At 43.1% G+C, this 20990-nt stretch overlaps 1 protein-coding gene across 1 annotated transcript in view; it reads left to right on the top strand.

Moving 5' to 3' along the window:
- HPGD (15-hydroxyprostaglandin dehydrogenase) overlaps positions 1–18041 on the top strand; it is a 374425-nt gene extending 356384 nt beyond the window's left edge. Inside the window, exon 7 of the mRNA XM_086962447.1 lies at positions 15820–18041. Within this exon, the coding sequence (XP_086818573.1) occupies positions 15820–15952 (133 nt within the window). The 3' untranslated portion in view covers positions 15953–18041. The remainder of the gene's footprint in view (positions 1–15819) is intronic.
- The last annotated feature ends 2949 nt before the right edge of the window (positions 18042–20990 follow it).

Here is a 20990-nt window from a genome sequence, read left to right as displayed (position 1 = left end):
AAAGAGCATTTCCAAACCCTAACTAATTCCCTGTCTCTACCCTCATCGCCCGAAAACAAAGTCTTTAAAAGTCTCCTTTCCTTACGTGCGTTCGTCGATCAGCAGAACACGACCCTCTGGAATCAAGTACCGTAGGAAAAAAGTCTGCTCCTTGAGCCAATTCTTATACCCTAAAACTAAGGCTAAACTAACTATTTTCACATTCCAACAGCTGAATTCTGGCTCCCCATTGGCTGAACCACCTCATGCCACAGTAAATTGTGGCATCTTCCACCTCAGGTCCGGGCTTTTTCACTAACCCATTGTTCATGCACCGAGTCCTGGCGGCTCTTCCTTAGGCTGCTACATTTTGTAGCAAAGATGTTCATGTAATGCACAAAAATGCCACGACTCACATCCAGGCCTTTAGCCTGTCCATTCTGAGCTTCCAGTGGCACAATAGCAAACCTCTCCACAGGGTCGCCTTTGGCAGTTCTTTTCAAAACTTTTCACAATAAAAGTTTATAGGCTTCTCATCAGCAGGCCTTTCTTCAGAAAGCGTCAATTTTCTGCGCCACTTTTTCTTGCGTCACTTTTTTTAGAATGCATTATTTTTCTGCAGCCAACTCTAAGCTTCATTTGGAAAACTATTATTTAAACAAACATAAAACATCAATTAATTACAGAATTGACATTTGTTCTGTTACCCACCCCCTTTGCTAAATGTTAACCCATTAATTATGTTACCTAGCAAAAGCACATTTAAGCAGCATATATTACCTTTGACTTACCAATCCGATCTGGAACTGCATTTGTCACAGAAAAGACAAGACAAAAGCACATTTAAAAGCACATGCTATTATTTTTAACAGCAGCAGTTAGTATACGACAAAGACAATAGACAATAATTATTTTATTATTTCTTTTGCATTTTGCACAAATAAGCATAATGTTAGTCCCATGTGTTCATGTTGCACAGTTTATTCTAGGTTGATTTAATAACATGCAGCAAACATATTAGTTTTATTAAACATTATGGAAGTCTGACTTCACAAGCCTGAACAAAATATTGTTCATTAACCCGCTCCATAACTATGCAGTGGGCGCCAAAGCTCACGCTGAAGGTGCAGCCAATATCTCAACATAGCACTCACCAATTAGAGCTTGCAATCAGGGCGCGCCAAATTATAATGGAGTTTTACATGCCTCCGCAGTACATCCAGTCAAGGGCCGTATGCAGGGAGAGCCTCCGCCACCAGTCACAAGGCAGCCACGCCGTGGACAGAGGTGTGGCCACGGCCAGTGCCGAAGCATGCAAGTGGGCGCCGCCAGATAGTGATTTCCAGAGGAGCACAGCCGGCACCGAGCAGTCCTCACAGTCCCCCGCACGGCCGCAAGCCTCCTGTTGCGCCAGAGTGCTCCACGAACCACAGGAGCGGGACCTGGCCCCACAGCCACCAAAGCAGGTAGGAGCTGCCTGGAGAGCACTTCCCCTCAGCCTCCCAGGGTTACGAATCAGCATCAGTCCAGCGCCTCTCAAATTCCGCAGGGCACAAAAACTGACTCACAGTGCGCCGGGGGCCAGGCAGTTAGCGTAGAGGTCAGCAGCTCCTAGCAGGTGATCAGCAGAGGATTCAATGCACTGGGGTGAAGAGATTAGCAGCCCGCACCCCCCGGGAGCCGCCATTTTGCATCAAGCGAGGCCCGGCAAAGTGCAGCGAGGTGTGGGCAGGCAGAGGTGGTTGAATCCCTAATTAAAGATTGTGGAGCACTTCTCTGCATGTCAGGATCAGTTACTGGTCAATTTCGGCCATGGATGGCACCAGGTAGTATGGATAACAGGCAGATATTTATCTCGACCAGCAGAGCAGCCCTAAGGTGCGGCCATCTTGCTCTGGGCCCTCTAGCGCCCCCCAAGCTGAGGATACTTGCTTGATCTGGTTTTTCACGGTGAGTTTGCTGTCCAGTATGATGCTGAGGTTCCTGGAGTGATCTGTTGGTGTGAGTGAGAGTTCCATGTCTATGAGCCAGCAAAAGCGATCCACTGGGATGTGTCATTCCCGAAGATTAGTACTTCTTTTTCGTCAGTGGTAAGTTTGAGACAGTTGCATTGTATCCAGTGAGTCACGCTGGTCATGCATAGATCAAAGGTGGTGATGCCTACGAAAAACGAGAGGATAAGCTGGGTGTTGTCTGCATAAGATGTGATGTTTAGTAAGCATGGGCAGAAAATCCGTTCCGCTCGCGGATTTTGCGGATTTTCCGCAAATTCACACGCAGTGGATTTTTTTTTCTTGGTGACACAATTTTGCGGCGTGCGGCGTTCACTTACCGTCATTCAGCGTTTGCCGAGTTGTTTTTCTCGATATTTTGCGAGTGCTGCACCATTTTGGATCTTGCTGTGGGATCCTGCGGGAGTTTGGCGCCGCATCGCGAGAGTTCGCAATTGCGAACATGTAGGTGCGGCGGGCAGCAACAATCTCGCACTCGCGAAATTACAGCATTTGCAATTCTGCACAAGAAATCCACTAGCAAGCAGCATAGACCTTCTGAAAATGATGATTTTTATCAGAATAACTCCTCAGGTTGACATTTGCCTGCACTTTTTTGGATTTGAGGCCTTTTGACTTTCTTTGAATCACTTTTGGATTAGAATTCAACTTTCACAAGTAAGTTTGTTTGGGGCATTACAGTTGCTGTTCTGCAGAAAAACGAGTTTTGCAAAACTGAAAGCACTCAGCAGGTGCAAAAGTTCACGCATCATTAGTAACAATTCCCTGTAGTACTTCCTGAGTGGCCCCTCCAGAGTTCAGTTGCCTATGTTTGTTTGGGGCATTACAGTTGCTGTTCTGCAGAAAAACAAGTTTTGCAAAACTGAAAGCACTCAGCAGGTGCAAAAGTTCAAACTCATCATTAGTAATAGTAACCATTCCCTGTAGTGCTTCCTGACGGGGGGCCCCTCCAGAGTTCAGTTGCTAGTTGCAACAATTCCATGACCCTGCTCTGACCCTCACAGCAGGCTCATAGAATAGCTACAAGTAGGCCACAAAGATCCTGGAAAAAAAAGTGCACTGCAACAGAAAGCAATTACAGATAAGGAAGCAGGTGCCAGACTGGAATTTTAAAGCAGTGGCACATTAATAAATCAACCCCAAATTAATTCATGTCAGTAGAAGCAGGGCAGGTGTGCTTGCTTCCCCCCCCATAATCTACAGTGATGATGAACCAGAGGGTGGCATTGATGTACCAGAGGGTGGCATGGGTGAAACAGAGGGTGGCAGTGGTGAAACAGAGGGTGCTGGAACCTGTGATGATGAACCAGACGTAGAAACAACATAGTCGCGACCGTTGCGAGCCGACAAGTAAGTTCGCAATTGTGAACTGGTACGAAACCCTCGCGAACTGGCAGAAACCCTTGCGAACACAAAAAAAATCCGAAAATTCGCGAGAATTCGTGAATTTTGCGAATTGCGAGTTCGCAAATACGCAAATTCGCGAACGCCAGATTCGCAAAATTCGCCCATGCTTAATGTTTAGTCCATGGGTCCTGGCGATGTTGACCGGGGGGATGTAGATGTTGAAAAGGGTGGGGCTGAGGGATAATCCTTTCGGGACGCTGCAGATGATTTTCTTGGGATCCTAGTTGTAGGGTAGGAAGAGGACTCTCTAGGTTCTTCCAATTAGGAAGGAAGAGATAAATTTGAGGGCCTCTGCATTTATAGCCTTGTTGTGGAGACTCTTTATCGGGGTGTGGTGGGACACGGTGTCGAAAGCTCCTGAGAGGCCGAGGAGGATCAGGGCATCAGTTTCTCCCAGGTCTAGGAGAGTTCTGATGTTCTTGGTGGTTGTGATTAGGGTGGTCTCTGTGCTGTGGTTTGAGCTGAATCCAGATTGGGATGGTTCCAAGAGGTGATTGTTCTTTAGGAAGTCTGTAAGTTGGTGGTTAATGGCCTTTTCCATTATCTTGGGGGGAAACAGGAGAGTGGAGATGGGCCTGTAGCTTTTTAGATTGTTGGGGTTAGCGGGTGTTTTTTTAAGGTGTGGTTTGACTTCCACATGTTGCCATTCTTCTGGGAAGGTGGCTGAGGAGACGGATGAGTTGAAGATGGTGGTTTGTTGCTGATATTCTCGTTTCCCACATTAATCATGTGATGATCGGAGAATGGGGTCGGAGATAGTGTGGTCAAGGAGGCTGAGGATGCTGGTGGTAGAGGGCTGGGGATCGAAGTGCTTGTAGATGGTGGAGATCTTGTTGTGTAACATGTCTGCTAGAGTGTTGCAGAGAATTTGAGAGGGGGTGAGGGTGTTTTTGGGTACTGAGGGGTTCATGATGCTGAAGAGTTATTTGATGTGGTTGGGGCTGGCTTCAAGGTGGTCAGCTAGGGTGGTCCTTGTAGTAACTTTCAGGTGATGTTGGTAGCTAGTAAGTGCTAGTTCGAAGGGGATGCGGTCAGATAACTTCTTGCTGGAGCACCAGATCCTTTCTAGTCATTTTCAATTGTGGTTGGTGGTTCTCAATTCTGCGGTGTACCAGCTGGTATGCTTGATGGGTCTCCTAGCTTTGGCAGGCTTGATGGGGAGATTTTGTTGGCTCTAATGGTTATCCAGATGTTGAAGTTCTTGACAGCCTCTTTGAGGTTGGGAGTGGTGTTGGGGAGGGAAGAGTTGAGGGCATTGGTCCATTGACTTTCAGGTATCCTGTACCAGCTCCTGTGAGTGGTGATTGGTGGAGGAGATGGGGGCCTGCTGTTATGGTGAGTGCTCTGACCATGTGAGCTCAGTGACATGCTGTACCTGACTCTAATGCTGGCTGTAAAAATGGGGCTGGGCGTGTGTCCGGCGATCTGTGTGGAGTCACTAATTAGTTTGAGGAGGCCGAGATTAGTCATGCTTTTGAGGAGTTTGGCTGTGTTGGTGTCAAAGGTTCGTCGAGGTGAAAATTAAGGTCTTCCAAAAAAGAGGTAGTTCTCAGTTCTGATGGCCAGTGGGATGTGATATTGTTGCAGAAGTTGAGAAGTAGTCCTGGAGGTCTGTAGGCGAGGGTACAACTGAGGGTTTTTTTGGTGTCTGTTTGGAGTTTGAAGTTGAGGTGGTGTCATCTGTGGCAGCTGTACAGCGGAAGGAGTCTTTGTGGATGATGGCTATCCCACCTCCGCTTATACTGATGTGGTACCAGTGTACTATCTTGTAGCCTTTGGGCTTGGCCATGGCAATGTTGGGTGTGGATGTCAGGTTGAGATAAGTCTCGGTTAGAAAGTTGACATTGGGGGTGAGAGAGGTAATAGACCAGGATGCTGTTGAGTTGTCTCAGTCAAGTGGGGGTGTGGGTGGGTGTCGAGACGGTGGGAGCGTGGGCGGGTACTCTGTTATTGCAAGAGAAAAGCCAGTTTTGGAAGGAGAATGTTCCTACCCTTAAGCATGGAGAATACCCAGCCGGAGCTGTTGTTGCATGGTCTGGGTTTCAGCACTCTCATCCAGGCGCTGGTGTAGCTTTGGGGTGGGGATCCAGGGTTCCTGGCTTTCCTGGCACTAGGTGTGGTCCAGGTGGGGGCGGGCGCAGACGGGCTTGCCTTCGATGCCCTGGTAGGATTCCTGTGAGGGGTGCTGGGTGGGGTCAGCAAGAGGCAGGAAATGGGAGGGAGAGATGTTGTTGAAGACGGGAAGCAAGTAGGAAGAGAGAAGGCAAAGGATTTGTGGGGGACAGACAGAGAAAACAATGTTAGGAGGAGTAAAGCAGTGGAAAATGCAAGTGCGAAGACGGCTGAAATGCCAGAAACCGGTCCCCGGTAGCTTGTCTCCTTTCTGGTGAAGAATTGGCTTGGTAGTTTAGTCTGCCCTGTTCCCATGATGCACTGGGCCAGGGACAGACTGATTTGCATATAGCCAGGTTCTGAGCTGGGATGGTGCAGTGAGATAAATAACGGTGATGGATCAAGCCCTGATCTTTGGACTGGGTAAGAGTGGTCTGCTTAATTCAGACACTCTGTTCATCACCACCCCCCTTTTCTGAAAGGTGAGGATAAAACAAAGTTTATGAGGCGTTAGAAAACAATGTTAGGAGGAGGAAAGCAAAAGCAAGTGTTAGGAGAAGGAAAAAAATGAAGATGACGATACAGTAGATCACAGTATTAACACAACAGTGCTTGAGTGGGGAGCATGAGCTGGCAGTGGGGAGCTGGCCCAGGGACCTGCAAATGGGAACGATTATGAGCGGGAGACAATGTTCAGAGGAGGAAAGCACTTGAAAAAGCAAATGTTAGGAGGAGGAAAGAAACTAAGATTATGAGCGGGAGAAATACAATGTTAAGATGAAGAAAGCACTGGAAAAAGTAAGTGATAGAAGGAGGAAGAAAACGACGATTATGAGTGGGGAGAAACAGTGTTAGGAGGAGGAAAGCACTGGACAAAGCAAGTGTTAGGAGAAGGAAGAAACAAAGATGATAATACAGTGGATCACAGTATTCGCACGATGGTGCTCGAGCAGGAAGCACGAGCTGGCAATAGCAGAGGGGAGCTGCTTCAGGGACCTGCTATGGATCAGATAATGAAAAAATGAAATGCAAGTGGCATGACAGTGCTTTTCTAAAGGCAGTAAGTCCACCAACAATTTGCCGCCTGGTCCTCCCCCAAAAAAGTAGATAAATACAAAAGAAAATATTTTTAAGATGGTGGGTGTGGGAAAGCAACAGGGAGTGTGGAGGGAGGCACACAAGAGAGAAAGGAACAGGGAGCTAACAGGAGGAAGGGAGTATGGGCGGGGAGAAGCATTAGAGAGAACTTCCAATACAAGAGAGACCGTAACAGAGAGTGTGGGGGGGGTGTTTGATGAACGAGAGAGCCACACGAAGAAGAGAGCTGAAATACACATGAACACATCACTCTTATGGATGGATTAAGTAAAAAAAAATCTGTTAAAAGTGAGCAGTGAAATGATAGAAGTCAGTCAATGAGAGAGATGTTAAAGAGACAACGTTCCTGGGGAGGTTCAAACACAAGTTGGGCAAGGTGGGACAAGGAAAATGATAGAAGAAGAAGCAAGCAAATGAGAGTGACAATAAAGTCAAACAATGGTAAGCAATTGCCCGACAGTAAGCCCCTGTAAGTTATTTGTAAGTTCACAATCTGTCTTTTGGAACCACACAACTGTTTGGTAGGCTTGACTTAAAAAGGAATTTGTTTTTTCTAAGAACTGGCAGCCTCAATCTCTCATTTGAGGACTGTAGCACACAAAGGAAGATGCGGTGCGGGAGGAAGTAATTGCAAGGCTTTGTGTATCAATCCATAGCAACAAAAAGCAGCACTTGAGAGCCTTCACTCAGGTTGCCACATGAGAAGGGTCTGCGCAGCTGGCACACAGAATCGGAGATCATGGTTGATGACATTTGGAATAGCATGCTTTTTGTAGCATTTCGTCACTGTACATTTGTGGCCCGCAACAGTGAAACAAACCTTTTATGTGTAAAGGATGAATACTGTGTCCTCTGTGTCCAGCACCAAGAATAACCTAAACAAATGTGACTCTAGAAATTACAGAGAATGACGATCAATTCCAGGCCACTCCAATGTTAGACAACTAGCTCTGCAAAAGCCAACATGCAACAAATATGCCATAAAAGCAGAAAGTGCTCAGCATAGTGGATTTGCTCAGCGTTTGTAGAGTGAAAGAGTGTGCAAAATATCCGAAGTGACTTTTAACAACTTCAAAAAACTTTTAAAACATCAGCAACTACACCAATTTATAAACTTGGAAAAAAGAAACGGATTAAAAAACAGACAAAGATAACATTTTGTTAGAGAACGAAATCTGCAACCATATCTTTTGTAAGAAACGTCTTCAGCAATAACTTTTCCACAATTGGAAAAGGTCACTAGAAGAAATAAAATGTCAAACCCTCTTTTAATCCATTCCGGATAACTGAAAATTAAAGCAGTTAACCACTTTCATCCACAAAATCCAAGCATTTTGGAAGGAAATGCACTCTTCAATAATCTTATCTTGTAAGTGATTGTTAGCCCTTGGACAGCAATGGCAACACAAGATTAAATATATGTTCTAAATTGAAACAAGTGTTATGTATGTAATGGATTAACTAATTCTCACAAATGGGCCATCAGGTTTTACTTGAGAGCAGTGGGGAGACTGATTGATTGCAGCAGTTAAATGGTATAGATCGGAACTTGTGAAGTTTTATATGTGTATGTTTTGCATTTGAAAATATACCTGTACATCTCCTACTTGAAGGATAGGATTGTAGAAACTAGTCTTTTTTATATGTATGATGTCCTCTTCTAAACAGTTAAAATATTAGCAAATGTATGTGCAGATTTAAACTTGCAATTTGCTGGTACTGTCTTACCTCTTCTAATGGAGCACATAATTTGTGAGACAAACTATGACTGTTAATTTGTGGATTCAATGCTATAATTTAAATTTCAATAGGTAAAGAGTTCATAATGATTATTGGATAATTTGTACCCTTGCATTGAACTGGGGTTCATGTCTTTCTTGTGCTAAAAACAGCCAATGACAGAAGTAAGATACTTGCAACGGTGCCATAACACTAATCACCATATTTGAATATCTCTGTGACACATTGTCTTCACATTCATTAGCTGAATAGTCAATAAACGGGTTATTTTGCTAGTGGAATTGAGTATACATTGTTTGACGTGTGAGGGAGGATCTAGAATGAACATGATTTCACTGCAAGTGCGCATCCTTGTTTTTTCAGGAGAACATGAGAATGGGGCCTATTTGCAAGTATACCTGTCTATTTTTGCTCAAATGTATATTTACTGCTACTCTTAGTGGTAACTCCACACTTTTTTGCTATTCATCATTTCCGAGTGTAGATTTCCACCTAGGCATTGACTTACATGTTGTCTCCACCCTCTCAAGTCGGGTTGTGGAGCCTTCTACCACAGGACGAGTGTAAAGTTAATACTAGAGTTTGGAACACGTAGGTAGGGTTTTCAACTACCATGGAACAGATTTTCCAATGGGCAAGTAGAATGAAAATGATCAAAATCTAGTATTCTTTAAAGAAATGTAAAAAATATTTTAATGTACAATATAAATGTAAATTAATTAAAAACGGGTGTATATTTAAGCCTGTTTAGACACCTTAGTCCTGATTTAACCTTAGAATAGTAGTTAGTGAATAGCAATAGTAATACCTTTTTGTAGGTGTGTTTGTATTTGGTGGTCCCTTTCAAAACCCCTCCTCAATTTTCCCCTGACACCTCAATTTACTAGTAAGTATTCCCCGTTTTCCAGCCGCTCACCATGGTCCCGTTCACATTAACTATAACAATGTATACTCCCATGTGCAGAGATCTCTCCACACATTGTGGAAACCAACGTTCAGAAAAGACAGGATAGGTGGAGGCCTCTATCTAGAGGTTTGGAATTACCATTTTGTATTATATGAGTAATACTACTGTAGTACTACGTTACACATTAGAAAATGCAGTTAGTGGTTAGGCCACAATATGTTTAGTGGCGACCTTTGGGTTTACTGATCTTGCAAGTCAGGTGTTGCCATCTATGAAGGTTATAAAGAGGGAAAATGTTACAAATGTGACATCATAATTTATTTTGTGAACAGTAATGCTGTTTCATACATGTCTATAATGAACACTGAAAAAAACGAGTATTCGGCCAAAAGAAGGTGAAGTTATCCACTTTTGTTAAATAAAGGGTCTCTAGATTGTCTGTACTATAAGTTCCCTTATAGTTTGCTCTCTCTATACTTCTTTCATTTGTTGAGCAAGAAGTACTTTCAAGGGTCCGTGTTAACACATTTGCTCTGTCCATGCTGGTAAATAGTAAATCATCATCTTTTGCATAGATTCTCATATCTTGTTCATGCGGAAACGGATTGTCATGTCATGTCTCTAGCTCTTCCTTTTTCCAATGGGGTTTTCCCCACAACTAGTAACCTTCCTAGGCTGCCTACTCTTTCTTCATCATTTGTTTGCACTCTGTGTTTCTTTGTTTTGCATGTGATCAACTATGTTCTTCTCTAACGTTGGTGGTATCATCATGTGTCTCTATAAATCAAGAGTTAAATGTAAATTCATGTCATTGTAATTGTATTTATTTAGCGCTTATTACCCCAGACAAGGTGTTGAAGTGCTTTTTCGGCAAGTAGCATGCTACTATGGAACCCAAAAGGATTAGTGGTGGATTAGTTTAGAGAAATATGAGTATAGTATTGGGATAAGGAGGTATGAGTTAATTGGAGCGGAGAACATGTGAGTCTGTTAGTTGGATTGAATAAAGTAATGGAAGGATGGAAGTGAAAAAAAAAACAGAAGTGTTAATTGGGAGATCATTGTAGTAAGTTAAGGTCTGGACTGAGTAAAGGAGAGATGGAGGAAATGAGAGCCTGTAGAAAGAGATTAGGGAGAAAGAATCAGAGTAGAAAAACTAGGTTTAGGATGAGTCGAAGGAGAAACATGAGGGACAATTAATCGAGATGATTGGGAGATCAAAGGAGTAAACTGATGTTTGGGGTGAGCCAGGTGGTGTATAGGAGGAAGGGTTATTTTGGAGATCATAAGAGTAGAAAAGATTTGGGATGAGGAGTGAAGATAGAGGATACATTGATAGAGGTGTAGAGTGATGGTAGGACAGAGTAAAGCTTTCAAGAGAGCATTTTTTTCTTGTACTATATGACTAAAATAATAAATAGATTGATACATGATTACATAGTAAAGGAATATAATATATTGAGAAGTGTATGTTTTGTTTTTGTGGCATAGTGTGAGGAAATATTGATGTAGTGGTTTTCTGTGAAAGATGTGCATGTGCAGCATTGCTAGTGAGTGGTATTTGAATAGTATAGGGGTAGTGATGTCTTTTGGAGAAGAGTATGGGGTATGTAATAGGGGATGGACAAGAGTTATGAGTGTTTGTGTTAGATTTGATCACTGGCATAGGTAAAGTGTATGGCGAAGTGGCGAGTAAGGATTGTACGGTTGTGTGTAATTGGGAAAAAGAGGAGTCAGGTGTTGGTAGATGGTGTGATGGAAGGCTGAGTATAGGTTTTGTCATGATAAAATGGGATCTGTTAGAAGCAAGTGGAGGATAGAGCTGGTGTTTTGTTTGAACAGGGAGTGTGTTTCTGGATGCATTGAAGTTATGTATAATGTGTATTTGTGTTGTGTTGGTGATGTGTTGGTGGTGAGTACGCATGTGCTATAGTGTTGTAGTAGGGGTAGAAGTGTGTGTAGGTGTGGTTTGTGGCGTTTTGTAGTGGTTCAATAAACATTGAAATGTGTATGAGGTATGTGTGTGGTGGCTGATTGATTAATTGAATTGTGGTGCACGAGTAGAATGCCTTTGCTGATATTGTGTGTGGATGTTGGCGGATGTGGAGAGATTAAGATGGTAGCTCGTAAGTGAGTACACTGGCATAGAATGTGGTGGCATAGAGTGGAGTAGCATTGAGTGGAGCAGCGTAGAGTGAAGTAATGCAAAGTAGAGTGGCATAGAACTCTGTGGGAGAGAGTGCAGTATTGTAGAGTAGAGTGTAGTGGTATAGAGTAGACTTGTGGTGTAGAGTGGAGTAGAGTGGCATAAAGAGCAGTAGCGTAGAGAACAGTGATGCAAAGTATAGTGCTGTGGCATAGAGTGCAGTGATAGAGTGCAGTGGAGAAGAGTGCAGTGGTTAAGAGTAGAGTGTCATAGAGTGGAGTAGCACAGAGTGGAGTAGAGTGGCGTGGAGATCAGTGATACAGAGTATGGTACAGTGGCGTAGAGTGCAGTGACCAAGTGCAGTTGTGTAGATTGCAGTGGCACAGATTGAAGTGGTTAAGAGTAGAGTGGCATACAGTGCAGTGGAACAGACTGGAGTGGTACAGAGTGGAACAGATTGACATTGAGTGCACTGGTGTAGAGTAGATTGTTTTAGAGTAGAGAGAAGTGACATAGAGTGGGGTGGTGCAGGGTAAAGTGAATTTGCATAGAATGGCATAGAGTATAATGGTGTAGAGTAAAGTGGTGCAGAGTGCAGCGGTGCACAGTAGATTGGAGTGGCATACACTGGGTAGATGTAGATTGCATGGGCATAGAGTTGAGTGTTACAGAGTAAAGTGCATTGGCGAAGAGTGCCTTGAGCAATCCCAGAATATATGCAAGAACTCTGCTGACCACCTACCAGCACCTCAGGCACACCCCTCTTAGTGCATGATAACACCTATGGCTTCTGCTGGGAGTGAGATATATTCTATTTAAGATGTAGAAATTAACTAGTTTAAAACGGGTGGGGATTGGAAGAAATCAACAAGCTACATTTTAAGGATTTAGGGGAAACAAGATTAAAATAGAGTTAGTTGGTCACCACACACATTACAAACAGCTCACATATATATCTTTGGTCAAGATGCCATACACAGACTGTGATACAGTGCACATAGTATGGGAATGCCTTAGACTCTAACAATACTATTCTAGTGTATAGGACACAAATGACTCGGTGGGAATCACAGAGCCATTTACAGCATAAATTACATTACTTGTCAGTTTTATGGCATCTCTTTGATCACATACAAATGACAAAGATAATTTGTGACATCACTGGCAAAAAATAAAATATTGAGTTACTGGAAAACACAGGGTACCAACAAAGGAACTCCTGGCTAAAATTGTAATTATGGTGAGTCACGAGAATACACTATACAAGTTAAATGATCAATCAATCAAATTCGAAGACATGGTGGAGGGATTCTTGAATAAGTAAAAAAATGAATAGGGATGAGGCATAGTGAAGAAAAGCAATTATTCAGTAATGACGGATACTGGGTGGGGGGAGAAGACTAATATTAAGATTGGTTTAAATTTTTCTCATTTTACTATACATAGAGATGCTAAGCTGTGATAAGTATTGTTAACACATAATGTGTAAATAGAAGTAAAGGGATGGGGCTCACCGTATATTGTTAACAGGTAAATATCCAAAAATAATTATTTTTAAAAAAATCAATCAGACCCAGCAGCCTCAAAACAGCTTGCACAGTTTCATGTGCGAGTGGGAAAATATTGCAATCATCTCTTGCATGTGGGTGGATTGGGAAAATGTGCAACCTACAAGTGGGGTAAATATATGCAGGGAAAAGGCAGATTTATTTGGTTTAACATAGATAACAGTGTCTTAATGGGGGTAAGACAGAGGTGCTAATAATTGGGAGAACCCCTTCCATTTAGTCATCAGCTTGGTGGCCGGAAGAATTAGGTATGACCCCTGCCCCTACAGAAACAGCAAAGAACCTAGGAGTCCTGTTGGATTCAGAGCTTTCGTTTGTGAAGCATATCACAAAAGTGACGGGCAGGTGTTATGCAATTGTCAAAACCTTACGGAAGTACTAGGAAATCCTTGATTCACGTCCTAGTTACCCCACACTTAGACTATGGAAATGCTCTGTTTATTGGTCTTAGTCAGAAGGGGCTAAAACAGCTCCAAAGAGTCCAACATGCGGCTGCACGTTTGGTGCTGAATCTGCGGAGAAAAGCATCAGGGAAGCAATCTTTAGCGAAGTTACACTGGTTACCCATCAGAGAGCGCATTTTATTTGAAGCATTATGCATCTCCCATCGTATAGCCCATGAGAAAGGACCATCTTATTTGAAAAAGCTCCTAACCATTCACCGCCCTAAACGAAATCTCAGGTCGTTAGGGAGTATGTTGTTAACAGTGCCCCGCATCTTTAGGGCAAGAATGGGAGGCCGATCATTTCGTTATCTGGCGGCTAGTCACTGGAACAAACTCCCCATTGAACTACGAATGGAACCATCTAAGATGAGGTTTCGCCTAAAGTTAACAACCCATCTCTTCCCTCGCATATGAGAGCATGTGCTTAGTCTGTCACAGTCTTAATTGCTCTTTTCAGTGGTGGGCTCTCTGGGACGGATTGTATCCACAGCGCGGGGACACACTGTTCTGAGTGTAACCAGGCGCTCTACAAATGGTTTTATTATTATTATTATTATTATTATTATTATTATTATTATTATTATTATTATTATTATTATTATTATTAAGAGGAGTGGTAATGCAGTCTCTACTGTGGAGCTTCCAGGAAAACTTCCCTCCAGAAGCCAGTCATTTAAGCACTGACAGATATGTATGCTTTCACAGTAAAAAAAAGCTACTACCACTGTTTTGCTATAGTCTCTTGGACAGGAAACCATCCCAAAAAGGATCACTGTTAATTCAATATTCTATATTCCAATTTTGAATCTTTAACACAGTCTGCGATGTGGACATATCTGTATGTTATAATGGGAGTCCAGCAAATTCAGTGAGAATAGACATTCCTGACACTAAACATCTGAGACAATATATACTGAAGGGCTAACACGTTGAACCATTCCTTTTTCCAGAACTGTTGCAAAGTGACCACTTTCTGGGTGGTCACCCAGAATTGTTCATTTTTGGGGGTTCAACTGCTGATGATCTTGAACACTAGCACTAGGACACTGCTATTTAGTGCCTAGAGCATTGCAGTGTGTCCAATAATTAATTTTACAGCAAAAGAGCCAGCCATGTCACAAGTAAATATTCAGTGACATCTGGAAAAGCCAAAGTTTGTGTCGACTGGGTCAGGCTGGCATCAAACCTGATAGGAAGAAAGCTACCCCCAAAACCGGTTTTGAGTCACAACAGAGAATGGGATAGCTCATTACCCAAGTCACATCCCTGGGTGGGTACACAGGATCTGCACAAGGGGAGAAGGCTTTCACCATTTTGAATTTTAAGATTGAGTGGGATTGTGTGCAGTAAGGCAAACATGAAACTACTGAAAAAAGTGACTAGGGTAGCCCTTGGGAACATTTACTAACATTGGTTAGGCAGAGCCTAGGAGTTACCCCTAACCACTAGCTGGTGCCAGGAGTAAATATGGTATCCCCAGGAACCGTCCTCAGAACACTTGCTGGATCTGCAGAAGTTCAAAGCAGGCCTGGGCCTTCTGATCCGTTTTGTACCCATAACACAAAATTGGACTTCATGGTCAGTTGGCTGTCCTCCTGTGTGGCCATAGGGGCACAAGCTATAAGAGCGCTTTCCCTGGAAATGTCCAGCTGACCAGTGGCAACAGGACCTGTACTGGATTCTGCTGTTGGTGTCAGCCTATTACCATGAGTATCTCTAAGTGCCATGCCCTGAGGCCTTAGTGTGTACTCCTGTGGTTGTTTGAGCACCAGAATAAAGTTTGGAAACTCAAGAGCTGCAGGGTGCCCTGAAAGAAAAAGGATTAGAGTGTCTGTTCTATGGCATTAGATTGCATTCCAGCATCAATCCAGCACCTCCCCAAAAATTTACAGAGACCCATTCTGCACTGAAACTTGTATCTGGCCTTCAGTTCCATAGTGGTGCCTACAATTTCAACAGTAGCCCGGTCAGGGAGAATTTAATTGAACAAGAAATGCCCAAATCTATTTGTATGTTGAAATAGAAACCTTTCAGTTCCAGACTATCACTGGGACCAATCCACATGTTGTATCAGTTCAGGGCTTTATCGCAGTTTGCTTTAAATCTTCTATAGTTCCTGGTCTACCATATTCATTGACCAACATTGGTGCTTTGTGCTGTTTGGTCCTATTTTTACTTACTTTTCTCATAAAACCTTTCTCTTCATTTTAAAATTCTTTGTGGAGTTTTATTGTGTTTTTGTGACTTTCTACTGTGTACGTATGCACAGCTTAAAAACTTTAAACATTGCCTTTGATTTAAGCCTGAGTGCCACAATATGTTGCTTTGCTTTTTAGGTTGTGTACAGGAACCAAAATGACAAACGACTTACCTTTGTGCTCAAACATTTCATTTTTTTCTCTAGGCCCTCAATTATTGCAGAAGGCTTGATGACTCTCATAGAAGACGATGGTTTAAATGGAGCGGTCATGAAGATTACAACATCAAAGGGGATTCACTTTGAAGACTATAGCACACCGCATACAACAAAGGTGTAATGCCTATGAATTGTGTGACTCATTTTCATCCCTATTATCAGGTGTTACATATTCAAGAGAGGCTTGTTAGGGTGTGAAAATGGAAAATGATGCAAAACAAAAAAGCAATAATGTACAGTCATATGTATAAGTATGTACAGTAAATATGTGTCCCCCAAGTTAAATGTAAAATGTAGTATACAATTGTATGTATCATATTGACCTTTGATTTTTCTTCCCAAACATGTGAACGATGCATGCATGACAAACAAAAATATTGTGTATTTTGAGATTTCTGTTAAAATGTGTGTATCTTATATTAAATGGGCATTATCCAATTATATAAAACTAATATGAGAATACGTATATGCTGTATGTAATGTGCATGCACATCCTGGAACTTTGCCAGCTGATTCATTTATTGGTTTACTGTCCATTTTGTACCCATAAATAGAAGTTGTTCCAAACATCCATGTAACAAAGGTAGTTTGACACTCTCTAAAAAAAATGTGAAGTGCCTACTGTGTTTTGTTCGTCTTGAAAGAGAGAAGGGCCATATTTATCTTCTTAATTCAGACGGGAAAAATTAGTTCATCTCTTCTAAGTCTGTGACACTTTTTGCACTCCTTAGCTGGACTAACAAGCATTAATTTTGGTCTCTGGAAGAGCGCAGTTACTGAACCAATTAAATCGTATAAAGGGCGAGAATAAATTGCTTTCATCTTCTTCATATTTCTTCATTTTATTATTGAAACCCCCCCTTAGGTGTCTTCACTTATATATCAAACTACGAGTGAGTTTTTCTACAGTGGATTGAATTAGCTCAAAACTATTACATGATCTTACATGTGGGTATAACATGAGAAGTCTCAAGTTCAGAGCACTGCAGTTCTCAAAGCAACCTAGGCTCCACAATGTGCATACCATGGTTTATAATATAATATGCTTACAGCCACAGTTGAGAGTGTCTATCTGACCCTGTGGCCATCCACATTAACTTCTCTGCTGAAATGCTCACAAAGTCCCCATGTTGACAGTGCAGCTCCTCGGCTGTGGCGGAGAAGCGTTGCCCCACTGCTTTGAGCACTGTAAAGGAAAGGAAATATAAAATGATAATAACTTTGAGTTATTATCATTTTATATTTCCTTCCTTTGCAGGCAGGTGAGTGGGGCTGCTCTGCTAACGCCGTGCGGGGCAGGAGTGGTTTGCCCATTCCTAAGCGCGCAATGTCTATTTGGTCGGACCTCTAGGGCCTCCCAAACCAGTTATGTGCACTTTGCCCTTTCTCCATGCAGGCTTCCAGCATGGAGAACAAGCCCAGACTCTCATTCCCTGGTTGAGCATCCCACCAGGCTCCTCAAAACCAATCACAATGCTGCATTGCAGCATTATGATTGTTCAGTGGAGGCTGGGGGCCTACCTGTCACAACGCTGCATTGCCGCATTGTGATTGGTCAGGGGAGCCTGACTTCCTGTCCCACAACGATAACAGGAGCAGAGACGCAGCTGTGGGACTGGTGGGAAGCTAAGTATTGTAAAGGTATTTTATGGGTCCCCCCTGGCCCCCCAATCATGCCGGCCGCCACTGCATATGGATATAAATAGCTGAAAATTGGAAAGTTGAATAATAGGCTACAGAATAAACCATCAGATAGCAATACAGTTTGACTTGAATCAAATTCAGTCAGATTGAATTGGTAGCAGGACTCTGTAATATCCTGATCCAAACCAATGAGGCACAATCTTCACTCAACGCGGTCATCGGCTGAAAGGATGGAGACATTCTATCTAACCTGTGCATTGCGCCAATTGGAGTTTTCTATGTTGTAACTGACTGTTCACATTTAGAATGAGTATTCTAATTGTGTTCAAATTATTGAATCAGCAAGTGAATTAATGCATGACAAGCTGTTTAATTGAAATGAGCACCTACTATTTCCATTTTCTTGGAAATTGTCAACTTATGATAAATAATATGAAGAAATAAAGGATTGGGTAGAAATGACTCGTAATGTACCTAAACTGCCTTTTTATGCCAACTTTGTATGATTAAATGATTCAATTGAAATTAATTTTTTGTTGTTAATTAAAGGTTTTTTGACAAACAGGCCTGAGGCAACTTTTCTTCACTGTTGTTATTTTTTGGAAAACAGTAAGAAATTTATATATTTTATTGTTATTATAACCAAATAGTTATGTATTTCTTTTATGCAAAGTACATCAGTAAAAAGGCAACAGACATCAGATTGTGAGTCATACAACAGTCTTAGATATTGTGATCATGTAACTGGAGTAGTTTTGGGCTCTCAAAAAGTTATAGATCATGTTCTATACTCCATTGGTGATGTTACAAGTCAAAGATGCAGTGCAGTGAGAGATACACCAACTGCTGAACCAGTGGAACCAATAGGTATGTATCTGAGACTAATATGCTTTCCACCTAAGACAACCGGACAAACCTCCGCTTCTACCTCAAAGCAATGACATGAAGCTTCCCTTTCCAAACAGTTTTGTGGGGCAATATATTATTAAAGTGAGATTATCCATAGATGCGAAACACATATTGTGCCAAGTTGTTCTCTTCTCACTTTTTCTTGATCATTCAATATTTACACTTCTCTTGACAGGATTCATGTATCCTCCTGTGATAGCACTTTTTTAAAATAGCTGTGTTCTAACACGTTCACCTTTTTAGACTAGCAGTTCACCAAGGTAACCTCATTTTTGAAGCACCATCGGGCTTCTTATTGATTAAAAGTCAACATCATATGCTACGAAGTCAAATGAGAATATATTTTTTCTGAATAAATTCACTACATGTTTTTTTGTATTTTTTAATACTCATATATCCCTAAGCACCAATCTGGGGACTGGTAAAAAGATGTCATGTCTGGCAATGCCAAATTTTAGTAGGATATCTGTTGGACTTGGCCCATGTTCCCAAAATCTTTTGCTTTTCACCCCCCTGTTATAGGTTGTCTCCCCCATGGTAGAAAGTTGTATAGGCCATGTGTGGTGTGAGATGCCCTAGTAAATGTAATGCAATGGTGTGCGCACTTGTTATCCCCCCATTGTAGGAATGTACCCTGGCAACATGCTGCGTTCATAATGGATGCCATGGCTGTGTGTGGTGCCACATGACTGCAGTAGGTTAGCAGTCTAAATGTTCGCTTCCCAGCCACCCCAGCTCTTGGAGGGAAAGCCTGGCACCCAGGGTGCTCTACTTCTCCCCCTGAGCTAGTTAGAACTAGTTCCCCAGAGGCTTCTAGAAGCTTCTGGCACTGTCAGGTAGGTGGGGTGAGGGGCGCATAAATAAGGGGGCTGTGCCACCATGGGCTCAGACAGAGCAGGGACCTGAATGTGGGGGGACCTGCTGCTAGGGGGAACCGCCACTTGGGCCTGTGTGCTGGACCCTGCACCCAACTAAAACCCCTCTGCTGTCCACAGGGCTGGTGGAAGCCCCACTGCAGGAGTACAGGCTGCTGTACAGGAGGAGTGCCACGCTACAGTGGAGGATGGTGAAAGCCTACCGCCCTGTCTTGATGAGTACATACTGACTGCCGACCTTGCCCAGCAGTGCCTGCTGCTCTGCCTCCCTGGCCCCTGAAGAAGGAGCACCATCCTAGGTCCCTGAGGCTGGTGGGACCTTGTGCCACACAAGCGTTACTCCTAAAAGCACCTGGAGAAGAAGTGCGCTTACCTGCCTGCCAAGGCGCACCTTTGACTGCAGCCAGAAGAAGGTAAGGAGCTCTATTATCAGAGTGCCAGTGAAGAAGAGCGCTATCTCCTGTCTCACATGCTTGCCTGCTGTGTAAAGCTTGGAGGGTGCAGCGCTATATTACCAGCGCCCGAGGTGAGAAGCTGATTCCTGCAGAGCTATAACTGGTGGGCGCTGCGCTTGGAGGGACTGTGTCCTGTCTGCGAACTGGCACTTGGGGAAGGCAGCACTGTGTGCTGTGTACCAGGAGGACCTGTTTCCCTGACAGTGCCGTGGGAGCCCACCCCACGTGATTGCCTATGTGCGACTACAGCAGGTGCCTACCCCTCTGTATGCATAGTTAATTGAAAGCGGGTGCCTACCCTGCGCTTGGAGACTGCCCGGAATCATATCATATCAAAATACTTTATTCGGTTTTTCATAAGTTAAAAACCATAAAAGCAACATCAAAGCAAAAGCATCAATTAAAAATATATATATATAACATGATCATGATCCCAAGTTTTTATACGATTCAATTCATTTACAGAGGGTACAGAGTATATCAATAAAATACAAATGTAAGGACAAGATAAAAAAATGTCAGAACTCTTTACCGTTTCTGGATTTTAGTGCCGATTTGAGGAAACCAACCACATATAAGGTACTTTCTGATTTTACCATTTTCAAATAGCACAGGGCAGGGCGGATCAGGTGAAAAAAAAATTTTTTAATAAAGGTTTCAGAAAAGATCTCCGAGGAACAATATAAAAGGGGCAAATAAATAAAAGTTGTATGCAGCCTTCCACGGTTTTATGGCTGTCTGTGACCTTGCCATAAATAATACTAAATCATATAACATGCAGATAGGGGTGCGCCATAAGAAACAGTACCCATTTGCAGTAAATGCCGAGAAGGTACCTCTGACCACATCATTCTCCTACCTGGGAGTCTTATTTGACGATCAGATAAAATGGGGCCCACTGGTAAAAAGGAAAAGAGGGGAGGTAATACGGGCAAACTCAGCAACTTCAATTTTGTGACAAAAATGAAAAAACTGCCCGGAATCACTGCCATAGCCCGGGGGTAAGAAGAAGGAGAGTGCTGCGTCTTCACCCAAGCGGGAGCCTACCCCGCGGGTTTATCGTCATGCCAATGGGTGCCTACCCCGCGTGTGAAGACTGCCTGTTTGTGAGGACTGCACTCTGGAGTATGAGGGAGCCTACCCCTCATCACCGCTGTGGCCTAGTTGCGGCCCGGGAGGCTCCGGAGTCCCGAGCAGGCTTCCCCGTGACGTAAGGGGAGCCGCACCTGGATTGCCACCGGCTGGCGCGTCCCCCCGGAAGTCCCGCCCTGCAAGG

This window comes from Lissotriton vulgaris, chromosome 3_1, assembly GCF_964263255.1.
Source record: "Lissotriton vulgaris chromosome 3_1, aLisVul1.2, whole genome shotgun sequence".
Lineage (NCBI taxonomy): Eukaryota > Metazoa > Chordata > Amphibia > Caudata > Salamandridae > Lissotriton > Lissotriton vulgaris.
Note: the sequence above shows the minus strand (reverse complement) of the source record. Positions and strands in the feature narration are given on the sequence as shown.